Source organism: Epinephelus lanceolatus, chromosome 12 (assembly GCF_041903045.1).
Source record: "Epinephelus lanceolatus isolate andai-2023 chromosome 12, ASM4190304v1, whole genome shotgun sequence".
Lineage (NCBI taxonomy): Eukaryota > Metazoa > Chordata > Actinopteri > Perciformes > Serranidae > Epinephelus > Epinephelus lanceolatus.
The window spans coordinates 32,838,860-32,863,205 of record NC_135745.1 but is presented as its reverse complement, the minus strand read 5'-3'; the positions used below and the strand labels follow the sequence as shown (position 1 = coordinate 32,863,205).

Genomic DNA, 24,346 nt, shown 5'->3' with positions numbered 1-24,346 from the left:
GTCAAATTCAATTATTTAACATAAGAATTATTCACAAAAACACACCGAGGGCAGAAAAAAATCTTTATTTGGTGACAGTGAGGCACTATTTTGTTTAACGGTTTCAAGTGCTAAAATAGAGTTAACAGTTAGCGCTAAGCTAGCTTTGCCTTCCCCAACAGCTAGCAGGCTAACGTTACTTTTTAAACAGACAGCACAACGTTACACGACCATTCTGTGTCAGTGTCAGGTAAGTTACAGTTTAATATCATGCTAAATTTCATCTTTGCTGTTTTCCAGTTGCTGTTTTAGCATCGTCCAGCTGCAAATTCCGATGAGGGACCAGCGGCTGGAAGATGGAGTATCTTCTCACCTTCATGACGACGCTCTCTGAATGACAGAATGAGGAAAATATAACAGCAGGTGAGTCCATATGAAAAGTAAGACACTTACATTTAAGGATATTATTGTAAACGTTAAATGGGATTAATAACTATTAGGCTATAAGGATATTAAACCAATAATCTACCTTAGATTGAAGCCACAAACACTCAAAATTAATCACCACATATGCACATTTTACATTCTAGTCCAGCCAAAGCTACATAGGGCTAATAATAGCATATATACCTCTGCATTCTGGTGTCATGATGGGAACAGTTGCATTCTTTCTGAGATGAGCTCCAGCGGTCCTCCTCAGACCCATGTTCTCCAGCTCAAGCTTTCTGATTTCCATCCGCATCGCACTGATCACCTGTATCAGCCTCTGTTCGCTGTCCATGGTGCCAACTGCACACCTTACCACCCTGCCTGCATCCCTCTCAAAGCCATACAACCCATCACACGACCCCATCTGACCTGTGAACACACAGATTAGACATACACCTATGTCCTTTTTTCATTCAAAGTTGATTCCAAAGCTCAGCATTGGGTCAGCAGAGAAATAAGCAGCCAATCAAAAGCAGCAATCTAGTCTTTCATCAGACCATTGATAGTCTGGTCACATGATGGGGAGAGTGTTATTTTCTTCTTAGTGATCTGATGCCTACCACTTTCCCTCCTCCTGTTAAATATTCATCTAGTCTTTCAACGTAAAGCAACAATAGGTACTTGGGAGAGGCGTAGCCCTTGGTCTAACAGTCTGTGTCAAAGAGATAGGGTGAGCTTCTTCTTTTAACTCAGAGTACTTCTCATTGTGGTTAAAATGGACATAGAGACCCAAACAGGTTCAAAACAGACTCAGTTTCCACACCAATATCCTCATTATTGGGACTCATGCAGACAGCCTTAGAACATCCACACAAATCTAAAAACTTCACACTCACTTTAGCTCATAACACAGTGATAGTAAGTGCAATGAATACATATATGTTTGCTGTTTGTGTGTACTTATGAGACTTCATAGTGAGAACACCTATGTGTGGTATTAAGAGGAGAGCGCGTGAGTCACTGAGTGTCTGTTTGGTGCTGCTCTGCTGCTCTCTAGTGTCTAGTGCCCCAGCAACATGCTTAAAGAGGAACCTGACACCAAGTAGAAAACCATTGTTTTTACTGACCTCTTCTGGTTGAAACTGTCAAGTCTGTTGGAGCGCTGACTGCAACAGTGATGTCAAGGCATACTAACTGATTACACCTCAATATTACTCCTACTATATCACTAGCTCTGCTTTAGATCGCCTTATAAATGGGTGTCATGGACACATAAACACTTTAAGAGCAATAGTTTAATCACTGAGGGGATGTGCTCATAAAGACAGTACTGTTTGGATGTATAATGTCATATTTAGTGACAAATATGAAAGATAATGCTCCAAGGATGTCAAAGTTTTTGCGATCTACTAGGAGGCTTTCTAGTTTTATACAATGCTTAAACTGCACCTTCTGATGTAGTTATACACATCAACAGTGGGTTTTTCTATTTGTTAGTATCGTTTTTTTGCTTCAGTGTATTTATCTGTATCAGTATGCCTTCTACATACTGTGGATGTCTGAGATGACTATGGGACTGAACTTCCTGTAGAAGTGCCAAGAAACCCTCTGCTCCATACAGTATGGCCACACATTGTACATGATGTTACTCCAGCCTGCAGTACTTGTCCTCTTAGTTTTCATGTTTAGCTCTTTTCCTCTTTGGAATACTCATGAGCTGAAGCATGACCACCCATCACAATTTCTCCTCAGCCTAGCCATTGTTCATGTAACAATGCCACATTATAGAAAATGACTTACAGTATTGGGTATATATATCGGATGAGAAAATGGTGTGCATAGCTCACATCCTCTCTGATATTGACAACAACGATGGTGTCATGTGAACTGTGGTTTTGCACACAGAAGTGCTGCAGCTATAGCCCTAATGTGTCTTCAGAGGTCATGTTCTTGTTATTGTGAAAGTGAGCACATTTCATATCATGGGCAAATTACACATCAGCCTACAGTGGTATGATAAAACACACAACTATATCTAATATATGGTGATGTGTGGACTCCTCATTGATTTGTCCATTGCAAACAGGCCCCTGTGACACACATTTGAACAGCCCAGGGTAGCATAATATCAAGTCGTCTGTTTGCTCGTGTCGTGTTTTGACACCCCATTACATACTCTAAGTTCCTCCCATTCCACAGTGTGGTGTGTAAGCTGTTTATCTGCTGATAACAACCCCCTCAGCAACTGAGAGATAAACTCTGCATGCTGCTGTAGAGACAGCGAACACGAAATGCTGACAGCCCACATGACAGAAATGTATTTTGACTGTGGAGAGAAGACCCTGCTGAGTGAAAGACATCTATGTAAATTGATGTTAAATTAACTGTGGTCAGACGCACACAAGCCACAATGACAACAGCATCAATAAACAATATATTTAACGTTTACTTTGTCACATATCCTACCCTAGATGCCCAGCAGGTGGTGTGAGTTGTTGTGTGAGTTTAACAAATTGGGCCTAATGTAGTCTAGCTTCACTCCATGTGCAAGCACAAGACATCCTCCAGAGCAGGGTAAACCCAAAGGACAACAGTATAAAGTGGTGCATTTTAAAGCAGAGGTAATTGATTTTTTTTTGCAAGTGATTACAGAAGCAGAATTTAATACACTGCTTTTGATTTCAGCTCTTTTCATCGCTGCTACTTGCTTTGCAAACATGACACCAGGGGCTCAGGACAAATGCGGCTCCCTTCAGAATCCCGCACTCATCATTTTAGCCAAGTTGCTGTTGACCCGGCGCCAACACCACAAAACAGGACAAGTAATTTAATTTGCCACTGCTGCCGACCTTGAAGCAGGGAATGTAGGCTACCAGAATCCCAATAGGGAGGCTTGAAGAAAACGTCCTGGGAGCTGAGAGAGGGGTCAGGCTGTTCTGCCTGTAGCATCGCACACAGTCTCCTCACCTCTGCAGGAACACTTTTGTCCTTCAGGTTTGCATAAATAATATTATTTTTAAGGTACTGGGGTGGCAGATCATGTGATAATGTTACCAAGCAGTTATTATTAACTGCAATTATTGTATACATCAAAATCTTGTAATAACAACATCATAATGATAAAAATCTTAGAATCACAGGTAAGGTGAGGGCTTTGAAGGTCAACACTGTGCTCTTAATCTGTTTCATGGTATAAAGTCTGAACAGTGGGAAGTATAGAGCTTTTTGCTTCCCCCAAAATGTTGCCCCCCTCACAGTGGAAAAGACTAGCTGTGACAGGGGGTTAACCCCATCATGGCAACATATGATACAACTGGCCGAAGCACACCTAATCCTAGTCAACCATGTGCACCTACGTAATATATGTCACCAACAAGGATAAGATTATGACTCACTGGATATGTCACACTGAAGTCTAGAAAGTATCACCTCCCAGCATGAGAGGTGCGAGATAAAACAAATAGCATAGGAGGGCAGGAGAAATGTAGGACACCTCTGCTTTTATTATGTGATACATGCCAAGGACGTCTCGTGGCACGTCTATCTTGCTGTGTTTACATATCTCAGGAGATATGTGACCAAACGTGATATTCTGATGCATTATCACATTCCTTCAAAACCGAGTGTGTTTTGAAAAGCCTTGGGGCAAGTTTAAAAATGAGGCATTATCTGATCTTTCACAAACTGCTTGGTCATTTTGCGTCCATGCAGCCATTTTGTCATTGTGACTCATCACCACAATGACAATGATGACATTACATTGAGAGGTTAGATAAATTCTCAAATCCCTTAAGTAAAACAAGTGTTCTGTTCATTTGTAACATGTGTTATGTGCGGACACATTCCCAATCCCATCACTCATCGCCCACAGGGAACAAATGTACCACCGTCCTCCTCCAGCCATGTGATGTGATGTGATCTGAACGTAATTGCAGCCATAACTTGTTGCCCCATCGAGGTGACACCTTAAATCACCCTGGTGAAAACATCTTAGGTCAGAATTCAATATTGGTCGTAAAATCTAAATATAAGGCCCCGGGGACTAAGCTGTTTCGCAGAGCGCTGCGGTAGCTGTCTGGCAGAAACACACACAGGGTAATAAGGCTTGAAAGTGGAGCCATTGCCACTTACAAGAGAGCTTCTGCTATTGAGATCATAGTGCAATATTTGTGAAATGCTGTAATAACTTTGAAGAAGCTGTTTGAAAGGACTTTTGAGTCCTCTGCTATGCGTCCTTGTCTTCCAGCATGCCAGTGTTTCAAATAGAGACCTGTAGGTTTTCCAGCCACTCGGCACTGTCTTTAATGACATAGCTCATAGCCACAGTCCCATTCAACAGCCCTCATTATGACTCAGTAATCATAGGCTACATTTGTTTTTCTTTTCCTCTCTACTCTATATCTCTTGCTCTTTCTTTCTGTAAACCTACAGGCCTCTGTCTCTCTCCTTCTCTTGTTTGTCCTCTTCTGAGCACGGCCAATCCAGTAGTGAGCAAGAGCCGCTACTGGAGAAAGTGTTTGTTGACTTTTCGGCACAGACTGGTGCGCTGTAGGGGAGCAGTCTGTTATTTATGGCTCAGGCTTCTGTGATTGGTTGAAGAGAGATATAATTATGTCTGGCGCTCAGCTTAGCTAGTTTTAGAATTACAATAGGTGCCATGTTGAGTTCACTGGTTGCTATGATACCAAGTGGAGGGTCTTTACTGTATAGAAAATGTATTTGATATTCTGGTGATTGAACCCTTTTTCTGTTTTTAGCCTCAGCCCAGCGAGGCACACATGGAGTTACTCAGCACTGGGAAATGTAATTATTCATTACTGATATTGTCATATTAGATGAGATACTGCCTGGGATTTTGTTTGTGTTCAAGGGTAGGGTCACAATTTTGTGTCGGACGAGGACTGTGAATTTTGTTCCACTGAAAGCACTTTTGGAAAGAATCTCTTAGGCATCTCAAAGGCCAGTATGAACAGGAGGAATGATTGCAGCTAGCAGAAACTATTTCAATGACTCCATTTACATACACGCTAATATTCCACTGATATGATACAGGTCAGTTTGGATATTGAGTTGAGAAGTAGGGCTTTTTTCAAATTAAGCATTTTCCGATTAAACGATGTGAGATCTGCCAGTATTATTAGGGTTTTAGGAGCATTCTTTGGACATGTATACAGCTAATTCAGTTGCGCTGTACACAAACCAGCCAACAGTTTGCAAGGCTGGGGTAGAGAGGCATGCCCAAAAGAAAAGCACACATTTCTAGTTAGAAGGAGAAACACACTGACTTTTAAACATTATGAAAGACCTGGATATTAACAGGTTTTTTAATATGTACAAATATCACAAAGCTGACCTTTTAAAGGAGCTGGTTGGAGGAATGAAAGAGGGAGGCTGTGTTTGCACAGTTGAATAAGTTTGCTACCAGTGGAAAACTTTTAAAAATCCTACTTTGATTCAAAGAAGTGGCTCCAGCCATTTTACTTTTCCATAGTTTGAGGGTTTGATTTAAATCTGAGTATGCAAAGCTGCATGTAATTGTAAATATTAGTGGAATATTCATTTTCATTAGCCTTGTTTAGAGCTTAGTAGGATTTTTTTTTTTCAGAATACACGTAAATGCATCACCACTGTTCACATGGACACCAGACTGCTCTTTTAAGAAAGACTTGAAAAATTGTGAACCTGTCCTTTAAACTCTTGATATAGCATGGACATTGTTTTTCTACCCCAGAGGGTGCATTGCAGATGTGATGTAAGTGATCACATCTCCAAATTTGTTCATAAATATCTTCTGAGGGACCATCATGCATCATCTAAATATTGTCACATTTTCAGTGTACGTGGCAGAGTAATTTCACTGATATGTGATCAACACTGCATACCTCATTTAAAGAAAACAGTTCACCTCAGCTTTAGATGCAATAAATTCATGAAAATAATCCTGATATTTTTTTTCCCAGATTAAAAACAAACGGCACTGTAAAACGTAATGGAACCCAGGTTTGCATCTGAAGTTATCTTAAATGAGTAAACCTCAGCTATTACAATAATTGATATTTACCAGAGCAGTTGTATATCATTAATTCACTTTTGTACCACTGGCTGTTATCTGTATGCACTGGCATGACATGCACAGCTTAAATACCACCAGAGGACTATAATTTGATGTTTTATTGAAATCACTTGTCACATAATAGCCGCTAGTTATGATCTAATTGCATGATGAGGTGATGACAGTTAGTGAGCTCATTGTTCACAAAAAAATAGATGATGTCAGAAGGATTTCCAAGGAGCTGCAAAAATTTCCAGTTAACTGCACTATATAAGGGAGTGAGAAGGCTGGAGTCAGATATGGAGGAGGCAGTATAAACATGCAGGTCTCTCAACAACCATTGTAACAGTTAGTAAAGGGCTTGACTTCGAGCCACAGACTTACTAAATCACTAAAGTTCCTTGGAAAATTGTAATATGCAATTCCTGCAAGGGGAGGTTAATTGAATTAATAGTTGTCCATGACACAAGAGACATGATTAATTCTCTTTATAAAAACAGTTACTAATGGATATTGCCCCAGTAGCCTTTATCTCCTCATTATGCAGGGTGGTCAGACAGGGACCTTGAATAGACTAATGGGATTGTGTCGGTTTGAATTGGTCTTTGCCGTTTGCCATTTCACAGAGTTGCAGTAAAAACGGCAGCCTTGTATTTGTGTGCTCCCCATAGGAGGTGGGAGGTGAAGATGAGACTTAGTCTCTCCACCATAGATAATCCTATTGTGTATTCCATAGCATGTCTTATGTGATCACTGTCTTCAATAATACATGTGCAGTCATATCACAAGAAGAAAACACAAGGATGGGAAGGGAGTAGAGGCTCAATGAGTAATCCTCATCTAATCCATTTATTTCAAATACACAGGGCTGCCATGGTTAATAGATAGCAACGTGTCCATCATTTTCATGAGTGCCGCTGCCTTACTGTCTCTTTTTACTTTTTAGCGTAACTAACATCAACACATTGAATTTTATTTTTAGCAAATAGTTGCATCTCATGGTTATTTAATTTATTTATAATTGTTTTCTTTAGTTACATGCTTATTTACAGTATACCACACAGCAACAGTCTGAACTTATACACTAAAATAAAATGCTATGTATCCTGTGTTAGTGGAAGATGAGTGTCTACTCTCTTTGTCTCTCTGTCACATGAAAATCAGCTGGATCCTGGCCAGCAGCATCTAGTTTCAGTGCAGACCGAGGTTATTAAAGATTACATGACACAGTGTCAGGGCCTGGCTGAGTGGATTGTGTAAGTACAGATTATCTGATTAGTCCCCTTTTCACACCTAATTACTGGTGTGAGTTTATGGCAAGCTATTGTGACAGTGGGCAAAGTGTCTCAGTCATTTACAGGACCAAGCTGCGCACATATCAAGTGAAAGTGGTGTAAAGATAAGGTGATTGTAAAAGTGTCCAAACTGGCAGGTTAAAAAAAATGTACAGCATGAATAAAGTCAATAACTAGGAGCGTTGTTTAAATTTACATAGGTCCCACAGTGCACGTTTATGACTTGTAGACCTAGTTAATAATTAAAACAGCGCTTCCATATAACAATTTTGACTGTCACCTCTCTCCGTCTCTCCCTCCAGGTTCTTAGTGCAGATAGGAATGTTGTAGTGCCACTTGCAGACTGCAGTGTCCAGGGAGCCCTAAAAAGGGAAGGAGTCTCACTCTGATTCCTGGCAGCTCGTGGAGCAGCGGAGGCTAAATTAGGCCTGGTTTCATTGACTTCCAGTCCCCAGAGTCTCAGCAGCCCCACAGCCCAGAGGAGGAGAGGCCGGCTGGTGCTCAGGGCCTCTGATGTTTCCTCGGAGCTTCTCCAGACACTGCCTGGGTAAGTTAAAGTGGCAGATGGAGAGATGATATGTCTAGAAAGCTTGGGATGAGAGGTTGCATCTCCTGATAATATCTGAATAAATAGAAAGAAATATGAATAGTATAATGAAAGTATAACTACTCTAAACAAACAAGACAATATGCTCTGTTGGTTTTTCCATAAATTAATCTGCTATATTGCTGCATGGCAGTGGGTCCCAACCTTTTTGGCTTGTGACCTGTTGTATATATGGTATGAATATAAGGTGATTCCTGATTGTATTTATTTTTTTCTTTGCTGTGTTCCACCTCTTTTTGTATTTTTGTATTTTATAACAAGTATGGCTTCCATTTGTCTGCCTCAAAGTACTCCTTTCAGTACTTAAAATACTACAGTTCCCAAGAGGTGGAGCTTGTACCACTAGCATCGTGCACGTGTGTGTTGCGTTATGCCAATAATTAGAATGGGATTGGTTACCTTTACCTTTCTGTTGAGTCTGATGAAGGTCTGATGGACTGAAAAGCTTGGAATTAAGTCAAACACAAGTGTGCAAAAATCTTTTCTTTTAGCAAATAAGGCTATGTGTATCAGCCAACCAACTAAAAATAAATTATTTATTATATATAGTTTCCTCTTGGGGATTTTTAGAGGCCTAAATGGGTCTAACTGTTCGCTAAAAAAAAGCACAGAAAGGAAGTAGACATGATTTTGTATCTTTGGATCTTTTTCATCATCTTGGTGACCCCTTAGGTTTGAATTTGGGGTCCAGACCCCTAGGTTGGGAACTATTGCCTCATGGTATCAAATTTAATTGTGAAATGTCGCTAAGTAGTGTAGATGCACCTTTTTAAGATGCATTTTTAGTCTTGTTTTAAGCATAAAATGGCACCAAAATACCAGAAATAAGGTCCCTGAAGTTGTCAACTTCGTCTTTGAAGATAATTTCACCTGAGTTTGCTCTGAAAAACCTCCTTATGTTCAATGTATGCTTATTAGTTGCTTGAAGTATGTAGTGTGACAGTAACATTATGTTTGCAACAGGAAGCAACATGCAGTATTTTTGCAATATGTGGTCTCGTATTTGGAAAACACAATAACAGTGGCGGCAGAGGAGGTTGCAACTTGTCTTGACTTTTTTTGTTTATGGTAAATATGCCAAGATTTCATAACTGATTTAATTATAATATATTACATTCAAGAAATTAAGCCGTCATTTGATTTGTCCCACACAACATGCAGCCTGCTCAGTGTGGGGTTTTTTTCTGCTGATAAAATGCTTGTTCGCCTCCCACTCTCCACTGCTCTTTCCTCTTTGCTGTGCTGTCCAGTGTGATTGACCGCATCTCTTTCTCTCTGCTGGCAGTCAGAGACAGGTGCTGAGTGCTGCTGAGTGTTGCTGCATGTGTGGGCTCTAGGGGCCTGGTTCAACATTCCAGCGATAGTTTGATAGACACAGTCCTTGGGGAGAGGAAGAGGAGGAGGCCAAATGCCTGTGCCGATTTCACAGAGGAAGAACCGAGGGAGTAAGTGAAATCTTGTGATGATGTACCTGCCGTGTGAGGATTATGATAACATACTGCAGGTCCCCTTTCTTTTTTAAGTCCCTCAACAGCAACCTTTACAACACCCCACTTCCTGATCTAAAAAGCCGCTTCACTGCTTATCTCTCGGGCTGCAAACTGGTCTAATGTCACAGGCACTTCCTTTTTTTCACACACTCACAGGCTGCACGCATGCGTATGTGTCTGTGTGCACCAAAACATTCGACCTACGTACACACAGTTGTGAAAATGGAGGGAAAGAGGAAGTTATACAAAGGGGATGCAGAGAGAGGCGGGGAAAATAACAAGGTGACCGTATTTGGCATCAGTAGATAATGCAAGCAGAAGATGCAAATTAGATAAGGAGTGGTTGTCATGGAGACTTGATGTTGCGCAGTGATGGTTCGCTGTAAACCTGACCACATTTGTGGTATGGCCGTTGCCAAGCAGAAGGTGCTATTATGAGAGTGAGAGAGTTGAGAGTGAGAGAAGTAGGGGAAGAGAGAAATGAAGATGTTAGTTCATCCCATAGTGCATTGCGTCTGTGTGACCTGTGTTGAAGTGGCTTCATCTGTCCCAGTGGCACGTCAGCGATAGACAGACACACAGGTAAGCTCACTAGCTGTAATATCATTTTCTGTAGGATTAATGTCTATCGACAACTTTAGGTTTTATTTGGTGTTTTCTATTGATTTGTTTTTATACGATTTTGTAATTGTCTAAATATTGATAATTCCCTCTTTTTAACACGTGAAATGTTTTGCAAAGACGGAAGTTTGTCAGCTCTAGGAAAGCCAGTATTTGCAGTGTTTTACTCTTGATGTAACTTTGTGTAGAGATACAAGGTTTGTAAGAAGTTTGGGATGCGAGTGGAGTTTATTTGATATTTGCAGCAGTATATCTGCAGGCTACATTTAGACAGAAAAATAGCTGGAAGCTGGAGTGAAAGGCCTCTTTGCAAAGGGTGTTTCCATTCGTTTTCATTTTATCTCCCAGATAAGCTTCAAGCTTGAATGGTGCATACGCACACACACACAATGGTGTCAGATGGGGACAAGACAGTGTGCTATTTCCTCTCTGTATTTCAAACCCGACAGCTTGAATTGCACCTGCTTCCCCTCACTGCGTCAAAGTAGAGAGAAGTTAAGAGAAACCACAAATATGCAGCAGTGAAATATGACTGCAAGTATGCACACTGGAAAAGTAGTTTGACATAATTTGTCCCACTTTCATGTATATTTATAGTAATTAGCGGCATAGTTCTAACATCTTCGAGTATGTGGGATACTCCTCCTGTATTCTAAAGTGACACCTAACAAAAGCAGAAGTTGTTTACTTCAAAGCAATATTTTGCTTTCTCATTCTGCAGCCTCCAAAATAAGCCATAGTAAAATGGCTGACGTTGAGTGCAGCTCCCTGCTGTGGGCCTTTCCACAGGACTGTGTACTGTTGCAGTTGTTGCTGTGATGGTCTGTAATGGGAGTGTAATGTGTATTTGCGGCCTTAGTGATAGATGAGCCGTCAGAGTTTGGCTCACGAAAGCTCTGGGACATTTCCTCAGTGGAGTGAGAGTTCACATCAGCCAGCCAGTGTCATTTACAGAGTGCTGGGAAATAGCAGAGCGCTGAGATGATAGGGAAGCTTAAGGTGGAAAGTTGCATTCATCAGGGAGGAGGGAGAGAAAATGGGGCAGACTAAGGTGAAGGGTTAGGATTTGGTGGCCTGACAGAGGCAGAGGGGTCACTCATGCCAGACTGTGTTGGTTTAGGGTTAATGTGACTGATGTAGAATAGTGTTAGGGAGTTTCCAGAATATTCATGTCCTCCTTGTAAAATTACTCTGCTCTTTAGCAGTTTCACTTTCATAAATTTGTAGAACTCACGACAGACAGATAATAAAAAAGAGCCATCAAAAGCGATGCAACAGAAAATCTAGACCTACTTTCTCAGACATTCTCCACATGATTAGTTCTGATCTCGATGTGTAAAATAGATGGAATTCCCCTTTAACAGACCGCATACACACACACACCTCTTCCTGTTTTCAGTTGGTTAACATGAGTATGTGTGAAGAGTTTGCTCAACCCCAGGATGTTGATTTTTGTCGCGCTTGGCTCATATCTAAACAGCTTTATGGCCTTGTTGATCTCCTACAGAGAACAACGGTCACGCCATCTTCTTATCTGTGTGAGACACAAGACATGGGGAGCAGGAAGTTAAAATGTATGGCTGATTTCAGTTCAGATAAAGAAAAAAGAAGTAGGAAAGGAGAAATAGGCTCCTGTTCTACATTTGATCAGATTATATGCAGAATAAAACTCGTGGAACTGAACGAGCAAGTCTTCTGGTAACTGCAAAGCTCGGCTCTATATTTGTATATGGCTCTGCGGGCTGTGACACATAGACAAGTGGTTGCGGTTGTTTGAGGGGAAATTTAGTGGACTAGAGATGTAGTCATTAAGTGAGAGAATGTGATGAAAACACTCACAGGGAACATATGAAGAATGATAATGAATAGGAAATATGGACCAGCAGGGCAGAGGAGTTTAAGAAATACGCAGGGACAGAAAGGAGCAGAAGCAACTGGCGTACACTCAGCTGCAGCACAAGAGGGGAAATTCCACGTCAGTGTCTGAGGTTCGCAGAAAGCCCAGATCTTTGGAGGCGTTGCTAATGTGTCTCCTATTGAGCCAGAGCAGCATCAATCACCATGTTTCTTCATTATGGGTCAAGGAAAACTCCATTTGGAGGTTAGAGTGACCTGCTGCTTCCATTGATCAGCAGTCAAACAGATTGCTCTGCTAATCTAAAAGACATACTGTATGTGTTCTAGCGGGGCTGTTTCCATGGTTGGAAATAGATCTCCTTCCATCACTAATGAATGACGGTTGGAAATAGATCAAGGCACGCAGTTTGATGGTGGAGCTAATAATGGCACTGTCCATCAAAATGTGGTCAACTTAGAAAAGTAGTACTATGGCATCCCGTGACATCTTTCTTTTGTTCACGATATACAACATGTTTTGAGTATGTAGGCACATTGCACCATGACACTGGCTAGGTAAAGGGTTAGCACTGCAGCTGGGGCTCTACCACAGATTGTCACCCTGGGTTTAAGGGCCTGCTGTGTAAATTAGAGATGACTTATCACCAGCTTTGTATTAAACAGAGCTGTGCAGCAATAGGAACCGGTCCAAAGAGAGAAGGAAGGGATGGAATGGAAAGACAGGCGTGACACTTTTACATAGGAGAAGCACTGGCATATTTCTTGCAGCACTATACTGCACATGTATATGCAAATACAGCAGAGGAAGAGAAGGTTCCTCCATCTCCCTACGAATACGGATGCAGGTGCGATCTCAGTCAAACTGAATTCGGCTGCAGTGTGTGAAATTCGCTTTCTTTGTAAATTAAACTACATTAAAGAGCTATTTTCAGTCCAGGCAGCATTATGAATGCACTCTCTCCTTGATCACAATCAAATGAAGTGAGTCACAGACAATATGCAGGATCAGACAGAAAACTTGGCGTCAGCACACAGCTCAAAATCTGCAAAGATTCCTGCAGATGCCAAGGCCACTATCTCCATGGCTACCGGATATTGCAGCATCAGGTCCAAATCAAATTCTTGGAGGCTTCTTTAGCCTCGCTGGCTCTTCCCTGGATGCAGGGGTTGTGGCGGCAGAAACCTCGGGTCAACAACAATACAGGAAAGTTGGCAAGAGCAGTTGCCTCAGTGTTGTCTTGGTAAGCCTTTTTGTAATATGTTGCTGACCTGCAACCGAACTGCATCAGTCTGCATCTATGTGAATAGGAATTGCCAGAGTATTTATGTGCTCTTTGTTACTCTCAATGTACAACCACTTACTGGCGTAGTCCATCTGGATTTAGTGCAGTTTAATCGGTGCTGCTTTTTTAGTGTGGACAAAGTGTGAGGCTGAGCTGAGGTGTGTGAGGGTTGCATGCCACAGCAGAAGAGAGGATCCTGACAGAAGCCAGGCCTAATCTGCAGCAAACTCCGCGTGAATTCCTTTTCACTATTCTTTCCTGCACATCCCTTAAACTATTAGCTCTCTCCAACTGCTGTGTTTCTCGTTTTTCGTCCATATGTCACTAAATACATTGTTTTACTTGTTTCTGTCTCTCTCTGTCCTCACTGGCAGTATTTAATAACCCCAGGTGTTATTTCTGATACCCTTCGTCACTCTACATGGCATTTCCTTGCTTCTATGATTTTCCCTTCTTTATCTTCTTGCTGTGCTTTCCCAGTGTTTCCTTCCTCCCTCCCTCTTCCCTCTCTCTGTCCTCAGCTTCACTGGATAGGCAAGGGCAGTGTTGCTGTAACTGAACCAGCACTTCCTGGTGTTGTTTTAGGGGGGGCGTGGCTAGCCTTCAGTGAGGAAGAAAGGGAGGGAGAGGGGACTGCAGGATCTGTATGCCCAGTGCAGTCAGGGCTCCCTCCTCCTCCTCCTTCTCCTCTTCCTCCTCCTCCTCCTCCTCCTCCTCCACAGCTGTTGCTACTGCCACCCAGCGAGCACCACTTTCCTTGGGCAGCAGACAGACGATCCAGAGGCTGGGGAGTCAGTAGAGACACAGCCCAGCCCGTCTCAGCTCAGCACAGCCCAGCTCAGCCACTTCAAGAGGCAGGGGAGGGGAGACACTAGCGCACACAGCCAACGCTGCAACGTACACACACACACACACAATCACACAGACAAACACTCCTCCTCTCTCCCTCTCTCTCCCTCTCTCCCTCTCTCTCTCTCTCTCTCTCTCTCTCTCTCTCTCACTCTGGTGCTCGGCTCCGCACAGCTCCTCCACTCATTTGCTGCTGATTCACTCGCTCACTCGCTTGCCTGTCTTCTGCCAGTCGCTCTGCCTTGCTGCGCTCTGCCTGCCTGCCTGAGAATGGTCCAGCCGGTGCCTGGGGGTCTGCTGTCGCGGCCTGTCTGAACACACGCATAAACACAGAGTCAATCGACACGCGGAAGCAAACACACACACACACAAACTGGAGAGCAATGTGAGAGGTAAGAGCTTGGTTCATAACCCTCCTCCTTGTCTCATTGGTCTATCTAGATCTTTCCTCCTGTGTGTGCTGCAGTCTTTACTTTCCAGAGTAAGCGCCTGTGCATTGGAGCATTGGTAGAGATATGGGGATTGTTTGCCTTAGTGTCTGCCATGTGTGTGTGTTCAGTATGTGGGCCACAGGGTTAACATTGATTTGTTACGGCTTGTTTTATAGATAGAGACACATGCACGTACACACACAGACACAGTAAGACACATTCTTGGCTCAAAGCAGACAGTCACACAATAGCTACTTCCTGAGGGTAGCGCTAGTTAGCAAGAAAATTTGCTGGTGTGTGTGCGCGCGTGTGTGTGTTTGGAGGGCCATGGTTGTTCCAGGAAGCAGTGGAGAGGATCAATAGATCGCCCACTCAGCTTTCATTCCCTTCATCTGACTCAACATTGGACATGTTGGGAGTTATCCCGCAGGGCTTGGTTAACAAGGGGAATGGTAAAATTTGATTCCCTTGTACCTCTTCCCTCCCTTGCTGCGTCAGCCTAAAGGGGGAAGCATGGTTTTGCATGTGTGTATGTGTGTCTCTACGTGTGTGTGCTGTGTAAGGCAAACTCCCGCCCCGCCGCATGTAAATTACGTGTGACATGTGAAGCTGCTGCTACCTTATATGGCGAGCACAGTATTTCAGTACAGTTGGATCTTGCCAAGCATTCCGGGTCGCGGGAGGAGAGAGTGTGTTAGAGGGTGACTCTGTCTGTGGGAGTGTGTGTGCGTTAGTGTGTGTGTGTATGTGTGACTAAGTGAGTGTTTTCATGCGTCTGACAGAGGGGGAGTAACTGAGAGAGAGGAAGAAAGTTGAAGACAGAAGGAAAGAGGGGCAAGAACGAGAGAGACAGGGAGAAGGAGACCCAGTAAATGGAGGGATTTTACTTGTCGATGTTTAAACTGGAGTGAAAGTAAGTAGCTTCGTACTTTATTAAGGCTTTAGGAGATAACGGGAGATTGAGCCGTAATGTTTTTATTTCTTTCAGGAGTTAAGTTTGTCTGTGTGGATCAAGCGAAGGTAAATGGACTGAAAGTGTTTGCCTACGTGCGATAATATCTGGCTATTTGTCCGAAACAATAATTTCAAATGTTTTTTTAGGCATTGATTCTTTCGGAGAGTCCAAAAACTGTCTGAATAACAGCAGGACGTGATTCTGGTAAAATATGGTTTGTGAAAGCCAGAGGATCTTCAGAGCTTAAACTTTAGGCTTTCTTCTCTCCCCTCTTTGTCCCTTTCCTCACCACCTCTGCCCTCCTCCCCCTCGCCTCTCTGGGTTTCCTCTTGGTGGTGTGTCCGTGGTTGGGGCGATGATGAGGAATGTTGTTGTTGTGACTTGGAGGGATTCAGGGTGGCTCAGACAGTAGCACACACACAAGTATGTATACACACGCAAGCATGCGCAACACAGACAGATGTGTGGCAGATTGCATTGTCAAGACTTTCTAAGTCCCCATGGTACCTCCGCTGCTATCAATTTCTGTCTTGCAGAAGCCTGAGGAACGTGCTGTTGGCAACGTGAATATTATGGCTAATAATGTCAGAGATGACATTGCTCACTCTGTGTAAGGTTGTACATGTGTGTGTGAACTCAGGTGCAAATTGCTGTGGATTTATGTGTGTTTCCTGTGATCTAGGATCTGCCCTACAGACAGGATTACGTGCATGGCTGAATCTGTGCTGACAGGTTAAGCCTTTATTACACGAGGGCTTCTCTGTATGTTCCTACTGTGTTATGACCACATTTCAACCCCTCTGAGCAACAGTTTGACACTAAAGCTATGGTAAAATGAATCAACTTCAACCTCCTGTCAGAGACACGGGTGATTCGTTAACTTGTCCCAATATTCACCTATTTTTATAACTTTTAGTTAGCCAGTTATAATTGTTTTCAGATATTGCAGTAAAGAGGAAACAAAGCCAGGGTCCACCTGCATCTGAACCCCACAGCAGCAATAATAAGCAGAGCGAGCAGCATGTCGAAGCTGCTGCTCGTGGAGTCAGTAATAAGCGTCTAGTTATTTCTTTGTTTTTCTGTCCAGAGGTACACATGTCAACACAAGCCTGTCCTTGTTTTCCTTCACCCCAGTTGCATCAGCTCCTGCTTTCAGCCTCGTCATCTTAAACCTCTCCATCTCTGAAGCAGCGATAGATGGCTGTAACATTTAATAACACACGCTGGCCCCAATGGTCACATTCTCTCACTCACAGTCTCTTTCTAACTACATGGCTGCCTTTGTTTCTATCATTGTGACTGAGCTGGGTCTGTTTGCCTCAGTATATTAGAAGCAGGCCGCAACACGAGCCAGTGGATGTGGTTACATTAGCATGGCCTGCCCTCCATGAAAATGACTGACTCGATTAGAATTATAACTAGTGCAGAAGATAAAATTGGTCACTGGTGAGGTATGTTTGCATGTAATGTACCGGTACTGATAAAGAAGCTAAACCAACTTATCTAATTGTGCATGTGGCATACGTGATTAGTCATGATGGCGTATGCTCAGGACTGAAAAAGATTCTGCTCTGTGCGTACACAAAAGTATTATATGGATAGGTGCAAAGCTGTTGTCTTAAAAAGAAAAAATGCTTTATTGTGTTTGGAAAAGTCAGCAAGCCACAGCAACTATTATGTTAACAATATAAGATTTCTCCCAGCCTCCTGTTTATATTTATGTCTATATATTGGATAACAACTATGCCGTATACACAGATGGATGAAAATATAAGAGGAAAAGAATGACATAAGGCATCTTAATAAGGTCCACCATGATCTGCCAGAACAGCTTCAGTAAAACCTGGCGTAGATTTTACACATTTCTGAATTCTACTGAAGGGATGAGCAACATTCCTCTGAAAGATATTCCCTCATCTAACAGACCTGTCTGAAATCTCCCACAGGTGTTCAGTTGGTGACTGCTAAGGTCATGGCATATGACTCACATAATTTTAGTACCCATCAGACCACTTATCCTTTGCATTTGGAGATGTTCCTCCTCTCATTTATTTGAGTTTCTCTTAAATTTTGTAACCTGCCTGTACATGTGGAAATCACCCTGACCACGTCCCCAGCACATTGACATAGACAATATAAATGTGAGCCAATGAGCCACTCATTAAACCATAAGGCCGGCCATTATCCTCACTGTCCGTTGACTTCACCACATCCTTACACACATCCACACACACAAAGATGCAGTGTTGCACACACAGTCAGATATTCACTTAGCTTAAGAATACCCTCTGTCAGGATATACAGAGGTCTGTGTGTTTGTATAGGTCTGCATTTGTGTGTCTTGTCAGTGTGTGTGTGTGTGTGTGTGTGGATAGCTCTGTCCATGTATGCTAAACAAGAGATCTAATTGTCTCTGGAGGTTTGCTCTCAGAGGAATCAATAGGCATTGTTTGTTGTTCGTTCCTGGCCTAAGACTCACTTTCAGAACCACGTTATTTAACCTGATGACAAATAAGTCAGTTAAACTAATAGTTGAGGGGAGATGACGACCTGATACCGATGACGATAAGGAGCTTCTTAATAGGGGTGTAACAATACACTGATCTGGGACACTATATTGATTCAATAATCAAGGAGCCAATAATATTGATGCAAGGTGAAAACATCAATTTGTATTATCATTTTTAAGACAAGCCTTTATTTTGAATTTTCCATGGTAGTCTGTGTTATCATTTCCACCCAGGCGCACCTCCTTCCTAAAGATTCAAACAGTGCTAGCCACCTAGCGCAAGCAGATAATTGCAAGCAGCCAAGAAAAAGACAATGACGATATTTACTGATATTGTCTTGTATCAGTTGCAGGCCCCTGAGTTGAATTGCATCGAAATTATTGTCATTGTACTTGTGATATCAGCAAATTGTCCAAACAAACTTTTAGCTCACTGGGTAGAGCGTGCGACTCATAGGCTCAGTGCTTTGCAGTGGCCCAGGGTTGATTCAAACGTGCAACCCTTTGCTGCATGACATCCCCCCTCTCTCCCACATTTCCTGTCCAATCTTCGGCTGTAGGAACAATAAAGGCATAAAACACCCAAAAATAATCTTAAAAAAACTTTAAAAGGCTCTAACAATACAAACAATGGTGATACTCAAATTAGCAAGACATGATGAATTTTATTTTTGCAACACCGTGTGGAGGATTTTGGTCAGTGTGAGCTCTTTTCATCCATGCCATCTACTCATAACAAACCCAAGAAATACAGTATACGTGTATCCATCATGTCTTTTTAATGCAATGTGCTGTTGCCCGAGCCCTTATACCTATTTTATTCAGACCTTACTGGGTGCGATCTCTCCACCAAAATAGCATCACCCCAAAACAAAGCATCTTACTCAGGGATGTACAGTATGTTGTTTGCAAGAGCTACAGTGTATAGCAGCCCTCAGCCTCTCAGTGTGCGTGTGTCTGACGGAGAAAGATCAAGAGACAGCGAGGAGAACATGTCCGCGTGTCCATATGTGCAGCAGTGTGTATGTGTGCGGATAGAGGTCAGCGAGGGCAATATTGACATGCTATATTCTGAGCACATGGAGCAGCAGGAGCGAGGCCCGGGGTGTTGCATTTCCTCCGGCGTCCTCCACTGAGATGACCTGTCTCAGCACACTGTCACCCTGACTCCACCTCTGTCAATGTGCTGAAACCACTTCTTTTACTAAACAGCAGCGAACCAAAAGAGACGAACGCCTCTTCCTCTGCAGTCAAAGCTGAAAATAGGAGCCCCGGCTAGAAGCTATGTTTGTTGGTGAGGTTGTCATAGCAGATGTTGCAATATAATAAGTAGCATTTTGCTTCCGCTTAATCTCCAGTCATACTGCAGCAGTTAGCAGTGTAGTATTTCATATGCGATTATTCAGAATAGAGCCTTGGGCAGCTCTTGACCTATGGTGTTAAGCTATGCTAAAGTAAACTAATAGTGTGCCACTTGGCCATTTTTCAGGAAGTCTCACCACAACTGTGAACCACTCCCTCTTTTCTCTAGCAGTTAGTCACAATGACAAGTTCAAGACCAGTCCAGGTTAGCAACAAGCATGTTGCTTTGATTGCTCGAACCTTTTCAATCAGTTGAGACATGCCTCAAAACAGCTCTCTGTGTTCAAGAAGACCTCATATAGCTGAGCGCCATCCATCACAGTCCGTATTTTGACAGCGTGTTTGACTCGTTGAGAACAGATTTGTTTTGTGACTCATAACCAATAGAAAGTAAAAGACGGAGCAGGCTTGCTTTTCATGTCAGAAACCGTTTGTGCCGTTGAGGCATATGCTGGTGTCACATGACCATGAGCTGATGGTGATGCTCCGATATTGAAAACACACACACTTCCTCTTCTTGCAGCCATGGAGTGTTTCTGCCACGTGTTCTAAAGGGTGATAGGAAGCATACGGTCGTGCGCTCTCTCTCTCTCCCTCTGTCTCTCTCTTTCTCTCGCCATCTTCTCTTCCTCCACTGTGGTTGACCTTGCACCAGCTTCCAAGACCTTGGAGTCTGAGGGAGTGCTGCTGAGGATGCTGGAAGAGAACGCAGGCCAGACTGTCACATTGAGGGCACAAAGGCAGAGGCATGGATGGAGATGGGGAGGGTGGAAAAAAAATCAGGAAGACCAAAGTACAGTACTCGTTAACACCGTATCAATTCTTTGGTTAGAGAAGAGATCCTATTAAACAGCCATCTGTTTGAAATGGATGCTTTGGAGACAAAGAGCACCGACAGTTAAAGTGGAATTAGATAGAGGGAGTGGCATACTGACAAGAAAGACCACAGAGATGAAGAAATCAATAGGGTAAGGACACCCATGTCCAGACATGATGGATCATAATGAGCGCTCATTATCGCTCTGGCACTGTCTTACGCCATACTACATCTTCTCCCTCTCCCCTTCTCAAAGATACGCTCTCATCTGACACTAATAGAAACCATAGAAACAGATTAGGCAGCCAGACGGAACGTAGGGGGCGTTTTCATGCACCAAGTCATCACATTCTCTCATTTGATTGAAGACAGCCCCTGGCACCTTCAATTTTAAAACATTTTATAATGGATATCTGTATTCTACCTCATTAGTTCATGTCCAGCTGTGTTCAGATGTGACCTCACTGGAACTCAACTTATTACAAAGTATATTTAGGTAGTAAAGGTGTGTTGCTATCGGTCCTGTCAGGCTGAGCTGTAGCAATAAATACATGTACCATCAGCATTATATGATATTAAAAACACAGCCCTGGGCCATATAGGGTTACATAGAGAGGTTAGACTTGGCTGACTTGACACTTACACAGCAATGAAGATAAAATTATGAATTGTTATTCCATAACAAGGCATTTAATCTAGCCACGCTTATTCAAAAAAAATTTGACTTAAAAACACCTCTAAACTGACAAAAACAACATTACTGCCTGTTATTAAAAGAAACAGCAGCTTTTAATAAAATGTTATCTGTCATTTAAAAATATTTAGCAGTGAGGTGATATATCTTTTTGCTTTAAATTTAATTAAAAAGTTCATTTATTTTAGTCTCTAAAGTGCATGATATGGAAGATCATTTGCTCTGTGTGTGTGTGCTTGGTATGTGTGTTGTGGGGGCAGGGCAGTTGTAGCTTTTGTGTTATGATTATGCTTGCACTCCAAAGGTCATTTGTAGCAGTAATGCTACTTTTGCTAGCGTAGGGGTCAACCAAGGTGAAACCGAGCAGTTTCCCCCTTCACTCTGTAACATATATCCATGTTGCTGGGTCATCATGACCTGGGCTGTACTGCTGCAGGACTCTGATATAGCGTGTTGCAGTGTTGCAGTGCTGTAAAGTTAGAAGCTCTTCGTAGCTTTGCTGAAGGTGCACATGCTGTTCTGGGAAAAGCGATTTCTCTACACAGGGTGTGGTGAGTTACCCTGCCTGTGCGATAAGAGCCGACTGGGCCCACGGGAGCCCAATCATTCAAAATCCCAGAGCAAATGCTGTACAACGGATTCAAAATAGAAACCACTGCCGAATAAGTATTAAAAAAACACTCTCTCTGCATTTGATGAATGGCAAGTTTTGTTTATGAGGGAAATACACATGGTATGATCACAGCAGGCATGTCTGTGTGAGGTCATTGTAGCATTGCTGTGATCATGATGGTGCTTTTTATTTAAAAATGCTTTAGCTCATGGAGAATATTAGTTAAGATCTTTCATGAAAGGCTGTTTGTTTAAATTATTGTTTATGATAAATCAGTAGTCATAGTAATAGCGAGTGGAGTGATTAGTTCAGCCTGTCCCTCTCTTTCTCTTCCTCTAGCAGCGGGCAGGTCAGCCTCCTCTTTGCTCCTCCCCCTGCTCTCACCTGGCGCTCAGCCCAGAATGTTGCTGCAACTCTGCAAACTCTCATTGGTCCCCACTCTCACACCGCTTCGCAAGAAGGGAAATGACTAACCTCTTCTCCCTCCTGCCCTGCCTCGACTTCCCCTCTGCTTTCACTCTCTTCCTTTCTTTCACCTCTAAACAGATTCGCAATGGCCGGCTTTGCTGTGCTCGACTGTAAGCGATACAGGATTTGATCTGATTTTCCAGCGTTGACCAGAAGAGGTGGAAAGTTGTGAATGGCTGCTTTGTGCATTTCTGTGTGTGTGTGGTGTGGCGTGATGAGCGTGTGTGTGCGCGCCATGTGTGTTTAGAGCGCAGGGCGGGTGAACGTTTTATTTGTTTTAGCTGACACCCTTGCATTTCTGACATTTTTACATATTCTTCATTCCCACAGCTGCATAGCTTAGCGGCAGATTAAATAATGCGGCAGGTCAGAACTTCCTATGAAAGATGAATGAAAGAGAAATAAACCTGAAAGTTTTCTTTGGATGTGTATCATCAGCCTAATGTTTCTCTCCCTCCTTCTCTGTGTCTCTCTGCCCTCCAGAGGAAGTGCCTTCCCTGATGTCTGCTGCAGCTTCGACCTGCTTCTACAGCTGAAGCTCCACCCTCCCTGCCCCCCGCCTCGCTCGCTTGCTGCCACAGTAACACAAGTACAAGGACAGCAGCCGTACCCACCTCGCAGCCTACGCTCCGACCTGCTCGTCCATCCACCGCCATTACCATCCAGTCCACGCAGTCGGGCTCCAGCCTCAGCTCTCCTCACCAGACGGCCCCGCTGCCAACTGCCCTCCACCACTTACCACAGCAGCGCAACACACCACCAGGCCCACGCAGCATCTCACCCACCTTGCCTTTAACCTTCGCCTTCAACCCTCTAAGCCTCCACTCGGTCCTCAGTGTCCTTAACCTTCCTGTAGCAGGCTACACCCAGACTATCACCTTTGTTGCCTGCGTCACTGCACCTAACCAGAGGGCTCTTGATTTGGCCTGTTCATCTGTTTGTGAATGTTGTATGTTCGGCAAGCAAAGTCGGGCCAAGAGCAGCAACTTCATTTGTAGGTTATCGTCTCCTGGATATAAACACTTTCTCTTTGGTTGATTGATCAGGAAATTCATCCAATAACATTCGTCCTGCAACATTTCACTTCGGAAAAGGAGCCCTCCCAATCAATAGGAACTTTATTTTGAATGTTTCATTTCAAGGTCACATACACGTATAAGAGAATTTAACAACGAATAAATAAACAAAGACCTTTAAGTTGTGGATTAACACACAAGAGGTACTTTATTCACGCTTGAACAGATTTCAGCTCGGAATAACTTTTGCCAGCGTGTCGCCATGGCTATGGCAAACATGGCACACATCCGTGACACAAAGTGGCTGACGCTCGAGGTATGCAGGGAGTTCCAGAGGGGCACGTGCTCACGCTCGGACCAGGAGTGCAAATTCGCTCATCCGGCCAAGAGCTGTCAGGTGGACAACGGACGGGTCATCGCCTGCTTTGACTCACTCAAGGTAAGGAAGGAGAAGTGCTGAACAGGAAGTCTGGAGGTCAGATCTCAGACAGACAGACTGGCCACGGATAAGAGACTGAGCACGTTCAGTCTGACAGGCAATTTGAGTGAATATATGGAGTTACAAACTGGAAATAGCTGTTGTCTACAGTCTATATCACGCCAGAGCACACCATCTGGCCATGGCATGTGCTCTCCTTGGGCCCACCTATTTCTGGTCAGGTGACTGGAACATGTGATCAAGGGTAGAGAGGAGGAGGAGGAGGAGGGGGGAGTTGCAGCTTTTTCGATTTGGGAAGCAGAAGTCAGGCGTTTGTAACACTGCACTGTGGAATTTTCTAGGACAGGCTGAAGTGTTTTGGCTGGTGGTGTTTACAGCACTTATTTCAGCAGTCATGTAGAAGTCAGCCTCATTTCCGACTGATTACACTGTACATAAACAGTGTTGCGTGAATTTACTAAATCAGCACAGTCTCTCTGGAAGTGAAAAACTGTGCTGTGTGCCAGTGTTTGAACAGGAAAACACAGATGAATAGGCTGTTACATGTACAAACACATATGGATGCCCTGAGCACAACACG

General features: G+C 43.2%; 1 protein-coding gene across 43 annotated transcripts in view; it reads left to right on the top strand.

Moving 5' to 3' along the window:
• The first annotated feature begins 279 nt into the window (after nucleotides 1-279).
• Nucleotides 280-24,346, top strand: part of mbnl1 (muscleblind-like splicing regulator 1) — a 57,466-nt gene continuing 33,399 nt past the window's right edge. For 4 of the 43 annotated variants that reach the window (XM_078173297.1, XM_033649726.2, XM_033649723.2 and 1 more), the window contains exons 1-2: nucleotides 14,398-14,854; nucleotides 22,795-23,766. In XM_078173297.1, coding sequence (XP_078029423.1) covers nucleotides 23,590-23,766 — 177 coding nt within the window. In that variant the 5' untranslated portion in view covers nucleotides 14,398-14,854; nucleotides 22,795-23,589. Of the gene's footprint in view, nucleotides 403-8,057; nucleotides 8,303-9,650; nucleotides 9,808-10,143; nucleotides 10,435-14,396; nucleotides 14,855-15,543; nucleotides 15,807-16,211; nucleotides 16,272-22,296; nucleotides 22,470-22,794; nucleotides 23,767-24,346 lie in introns of those variants that run through there. The other 39 variants (XM_033649735.2, XM_078173294.1, XM_033649730.2 and 36 more) reach the window with 29 other exon arrangements.